At 37.2% G+C, this 5,978-nt stretch overlaps 2 protein-coding genes across 2 annotated transcripts; one reads left to right on the top strand and one right to left on the bottom strand.

Moving 5' to 3' along the window:
• Window positions 1-961: 961 nt before the first annotated feature.
• On the bottom strand, window positions 962-3,902 carry LOC101310259 (phosphatidylinositol N-acetylglucosaminyltransferase subunit P-like). Its single transcript, XM_004307226.1, has 5 exons — window positions 3,844-3,902; window positions 3,448-3,643; window positions 3,268-3,340; window positions 1,416-1,534; window positions 962-1,324 (listed from the first exon to the last, which is right to left on the bottom strand). The coding sequence occupies exons 2-5, from the start codon at window positions 3,620-3,622 to the stop codon at window positions 1,212-1,214; spliced, it is 480 nt and encodes a 159-aa protein (XP_004307274.1). The 5' UTR covers window positions 3,623-3,643; window positions 3,844-3,902; the 3' UTR covers window positions 962-1,211.
• A 969-nt stretch (window positions 3,903-4,871) lies between these two features.
• LOC101296529 (transcription factor DIVARICATA-like) lies at window positions 4,872-5,195 on the top strand. The gene has a single exon (XM_004308669.1). The coding sequence runs from the start codon at window positions 4,872-4,874 to the stop codon at window positions 5,193-5,195; it is 324 nt and encodes a 107-aa protein (XP_004308717.1).
• Window positions 5,196-5,978: the final 783 nt, after the last annotated feature.

Here is a 5,978-nt window from a genome sequence, read left to right as displayed (position 1 = left end):
ACTTAGTTATATTAGCAAGCATAAAGACGAGCTGGAATCCAACGACAAGGGTACGCAGAAATTTCCGAAGGACCAAGAACGCAAGCACCTTATCAAGAACGAGGAGCATAACAGCTCCAACTGAGACGCATAGCTCGAACACTTCACAACCACCAAGCCGGTTAGCTTAGGCTGTTTACCTACATATGCTTACAACTGAATTCAAGTCCGAAGCTTTATGGTTCTCCTAACATGCAAAATCTCTTCCATGGCTGATTAGTTTCTTAGGGGCGATTACATGAAAACAAATTCCGATTCAGAGGACTAAGTGCTGATAATAGATGCTTCTCTCATTGTACTGCTGATAATGCTTGTTGCTCTCTTTGTACAGTTGATCGTGCTCCTTTCTCTGTCTTGCTGTGCTTCTTGCGCTGAATGTATTGCTGATGAGCCTTCTTACCCTCTTTCTATTGCTGATAGTGAATTCCTTCGCTCTTTCTTCTGAACATGCTTCTTGCTTTCTTTGCATTTTCCATACACATCACACCCCAAACTGTTTACTGTTTAATTGGACAATTACACTCAATTACCAAACCCCCCCCCCCCAAAACCCCCCAAAAAAAACAAAAAAAAAACAAAACAAACAAGTTACTAAAAATCTAGGGTGAAACTAGCATAGAATTTTTTGAGATAATCCACTGTTATTTGCCAAACAGTAAGTGATTACAAGTAAGAAGTAATGTTCTGTATTGCATAGATTATTTCCTAAGATTTCAATTGATTTGAGCCATGATTCGAGTGATGAGGTTCATAAATGATAAATCATAACGGTGCGAAGCCATGCATAAATTGAAAATGTATATGTTGCGTGCAACAATGGATGATCACGTACTACTCTAGAATCTAAGTTGAAGACAATCATGCATTTAAACTAATAGTTGTAAAAGCAACTTAGTTTGCAAATCCACTATGGATCGAGTTAAAAGAATAGGATTATTGCATTTGATGCCATTGATGATACCTCAATCTACCACAAGCATCGATATCGACGAGGGAGAAGCTTTACAAAGAAGTATAATTTTTTATAGACGGGTATCCTCTCCTGGGGTTTTAGAACAGTTCAAAAAAATTGAAATTGTGAAGGTGTGTAGCAAGGAATTGGAGATGTGTTAATAAAATTTCTCTATTACTATCAAAACCATTTCTTCTTGAAAGAACTCAGTTGCTTTGTGCTATTTAAACATGGCATGATTGATTATGTCAATACTGATATCAGATATGGGTTCAATGGGTTGATCATCACTGGTCGTTTGACCAGAACTTGCAGGATCCTTACTAAACTCATCTGCATAAGAGAATCGAATGAGCTGAAAGCCTGAAAGAAAGACTCGAAACTTCAATCGAAGTATCAAACAAGGAAGACAACCACCACTCACCATATATTGTATATAAGGAGGATGGGGGAGGGGTGGACATAAAGTTGAGACCACAGTAAAATACTAATGCCAGTACCACTGTCATCATTGCATAAGCTGGCACAGCCAATGCCCAATACCTGAAAACAATATACCAGGAATTTCAACATAAACCCCAAGTGTGACAAAATGATGTAGCTTATCACAGAGAAACACAAAATGAGAAATCAAGAGTTGATTAAAGACAGAAAGTATAATTCCACATCAGTTGTCATGAACTATATATTAGCCTATTAGGACACAAAATATCAAGGGGATAAGAATCAGAATTACCAGCAGAGTAATTCTTCTTCTGTCGCTAGTTGTTTATAACTATGAGTCCACAAATCTTATAGATCTCAAATAGCCTATGCGCGACTACAGGACTTTAGCAGGTGATAAAAACTAAAAAGATAGACACAAGATTGAAGACTAAAGTTTGCCTTCAAGATAACCAAAAAAAATTCTAAACTATATCAGGCAAACTTCATGTTGACTGACCCTCACAGTTCAGTGACGACCAGAAAGTCTCAGCAACTATGACTGAAACTCTTGCTGACCTACATTCTCCCATAGTACATAGATAATGGATGACAGTCTGGGTTAATACCAAAAATTCAAGAAGGCCAAGTTTCTACACCCCGACAACAACAAAATATGCAGCCTCAAATGCAGCTTCCCCAATGTTTTGCAATAAGCCACAATGCTCAGGAAGCTCCAATACTCACTCTCATGAACCCCCAGTCCTTAAGAAGTTTATCTTGGCAATACTAGTGCGCTAAAAAAAGAAAATGCAGACTCCTTTGTTACAACACCCTGCTCAGGTCAGGCCTAAAAAGCCATGGTACTTGGATGGTTCATCCAAATGCTACTAGACAACAGTATCCTGTATGGCTATATCTCATGATTTTTCCAACGCCCAGCTGTCAGACTATCACCATGGATGTTGACAAGTCTTATAGACTGGTTGCTGAAAATCAGGCGCCCTTCAAAACAATGAAACTGAACGATGAAGGAGCATCTCTTCGTCAGCAAGGGGTCTAAATTTATGAAATGCCAATGGATCTGCTTTTCTCAATAGCTCTGGAGCCAATTTGTTGCATGGAAATCCTGGTCTAAAATCAGAAGGCATGCATTACCATGACAAACAACCTTCTGAGTCTCAGATTCGACCTGAGGTGGAGTTTGCTCTACTGCGACAATTCCTGATCTCAACACCTTAAATGTTGTTTGTCACCGAAAAACAATAATAAATCATTAAGCTCCAACAGATGCTTCAGCCAGATCAGATTCAGCCATCAAAGCAGTCAAGGTCATAAGTGAACCACTTATTTGATGCAGCAATTTGCAACTTGTGCAAGCACCAACTTGCTTGGTACAACACAAAGCTTGCTAGTTGCTACTCTTATCTAAAGTCGAAAAATACTTTGCTGGTAACAGTATTCGAGTCAGGTCAGAGGATCTGCAGAGGGTGAGCTCTATTGATCCAAGTAGTGTATACAAGCTATTAGCGTAGTCAGTAAATAGAATAGAACACGACATTGTGTACGTTGGTCATAGCACTTGAGATTTGACTACTTTCATGGATCTCCTATTGGCCTGAGGTAATGATGAAAGGAAGACAACATGCTTCATAAGTGAGTTGTTGATCTGATATCCTCGACTTAGAACAGTATGTATGGTTGTTTACGTATTAAAAACGAATACTGTAGAATTGAACAAACAAAGTAACAGGAACATCATAGTTTCAAGTAGCTAATGATTGAACAAGAATTGTAGCTGACAATCCTAAACAAACCACAAAAAACAGATGAAAGAAACCAACCAAACTGACCTGCTGGGGTAGTAAAAGATTCCAATCCAATGTAGCCAAGACTCTGGGACATATGCCCACACCAACAGAATAACTGCTCAAACACAAAAATGCCAAATTAACACAAAACCAAACAAACAGTTGCCCACAAGATATTCAAAGCAAGAAAAACGCAGAAAGAAATAAACGTGAGAAATGGACCTGTAGCCACAACAGTAGTGATAGAACCCACAAAGCCATAAACCTCAGCAGGTTTGGGACCATGAAACCCAGAAGCCCTGCTATCAGGATCTGCAAAGGACACTGTTGCCTCCCTCCTCTTCTTCGACACACTCAGAATTCTTCTGGGACTACAAACAGAGTATGACTCTTCCATCCCCTAATATGTTCTGAGAATCTACATGCATTACAGCAAGAACAAGAATGCAATTTTGGTGGGTCAGTTTGTAAATATAGGCAGACATATCACCAATCCATAAACTTTTGGGGACAAGTAAAGGGATTTGCAGAAAATGGGAAACAAGTTGTGAAATTGATGCAAGAATTGTTTGAACATTTTAATTTCGTTTCTGAGAGAGGGAGAGAGAGTGAGAGTACCTGGAATCGACCAATTTGAAGCCAAAGTAAAATGAGGGACTCGGAGATGTTCAACTTGCTTTTCAGGCTAGAGAATGTGGAGAAATTATTATTGAATTCACAAAAATAAGAAAAGTGAAAAGTGACACATATTTAACTTTTTAAAATTTCTCGTTCAAAACTCGACAATATATCTAGAATACAATCACCATAGATGGTCAGTCGTGTTTGTAAGTGTATATTTTTGGACCCTCATATTACTACACCATGTGTAATTAAACTTCATAATTCTCTAATCCCGGAATTATTCTTACACTTTCTCAAAAAAAAATTATTCACTTACTTCTCAATTTTATTCTAAGTAACCGTGCCAATATTACTATAGGAGTTTGGACGACTTGGTTTTGTGGTATAAGTTTTCAATTTTTTGTAACGTAGTAGTCTTCCAATTATTGCATGATAATTGAAAACAAATTCCAATCAAGATCCAAAACCAAATCTTTGTTGCTAAACTGTATATCGTATTGTTATTAGCCTTCTAAACAAATTCCAATTAAATGCATGCATCTGACCTTTCTTTCCAATCCTAATCCATATATCTTCGTTGTCATAACCAAAGGAAAATTATCGGAGTCCTCTAATCGATCCTAATCCAAATCTTCGTTACATGATTTTAGTGATATTATCAATCAAGACCATCACATGACAGTGTCACATGGTGCTTCACGACCAAAGAATAATTACTCATGACGATTCTATTTAAATGCATGGATTAGTGTAGGTTAAGTACGTAATTAAGATTTTGATGTCAAATTAATCCACAGTCAAGGAAAAAGTAATTGTATGACTGTAATCACAATTTACACCCTAAACACAACTCGACCAAAATCGTATCTTTGAACAAAATCAAGAAACCATGGATTGCTTTCCTTATTACAAGGATTCGATAGGCTGCAACTCTGAACAATTTGAGAATAATTTTTCCTATAAAAAGAAGCCTAGCTAATCTATAATGTGCAAGGCATATCAATCAAAGGAGCCAATGAGCCATGGCAGGAACTAGTGATGATCGATGGACTAGGGAAGAAAACAAAGCTTTCGAGGTTGCCCTAGCGGCAAACTGGAACAACATTGAGAAAGGGGAATGGGAGAAAATTGCTTCATCGATTCCGGGGAAATCCATTGATCAAATAAAAGCACAATTCCGGCGGCTGTTGGAAGATGTAGCAGCGATCGAAGATGACCGAGTGCCACTTCCTAGTTACGCAGATGAATATTATCCGATCAAGGAAGTGAGAAGTGTCGTCCAGGATGGTAAAGATTGTGGTGGTGAGCCAAAAGCGGCAGAGAGAAGAGATATTGAAGAAGAGTAATTCATTCATGCATATATAACATGTTTCTGTGGTACAATTTATTTGAGATGATCGATATTGCAAATTTCTAGCTAGATTTAACGGCAATGATTTAGTCCATTGTAATAAGATAGTTTTGGTCCATATTATGTTTTTCTTATAGTATTGAAACGATGTAAACTATCTCGTTAATCGATTGTGAAAAAGACTTCCTCGCAAATTTGACGTGCATATATGTTAACTCATATAATCTTGTGTTTGTGTCTAAACCAACATCATTTTCGATTTTATTATGAGATTATTGTTTTACATGAATCAAACCTAACTATGTACATGAATCGAAACTTATATCATAGTATGTAATCTTAAGAAGTAGCTGTAACAAGTCTACAATAGGCAACTAAATTACAATAGCTGAACGGCTCAACCCCTCGTCAGTCGACACAAAAAACCTACGAACACAGTTGGCAATGATCTTGGCTAAGCAAGATCTTGAGCCATCTCACGTACCATAATCTTTGTGAATGGCTTTCGATAAACTTTTCCTTCACGAAAATGAGTAATTAATTTCAAATCAAACTTGATTTGTATGGCCCAATCAAACATAATTACACATAAATTTCAATCATGTTGAATTAAAATAAAGAAAATGCCCATTTAGTCAAAAATAACAAAAGTAAGGCCATTCCAATGAAAAAAATTTAGGTAGCCAATTCCAATGATTTTAACGAAAAAGACTGTTTCGTCCTTTATCTAATTACTAAATCTACTACTGCCCCACTCTCTTATCTTTCATCTTGATCT

This window comes from Fragaria vesca, linkage group LG7, assembly GCF_000184155.1.
Source record: "Fragaria vesca subsp. vesca linkage group LG7, FraVesHawaii_1.0, whole genome shotgun sequence".
NCBI lineage: Eukaryota > Viridiplantae > Streptophyta > Magnoliopsida > Rosales > Rosaceae > Fragaria > Fragaria vesca.
The sequence above is the reverse complement of the archived record's forward strand: the minus strand, read 5'-3'. Positions and strand labels throughout refer to the sequence as shown.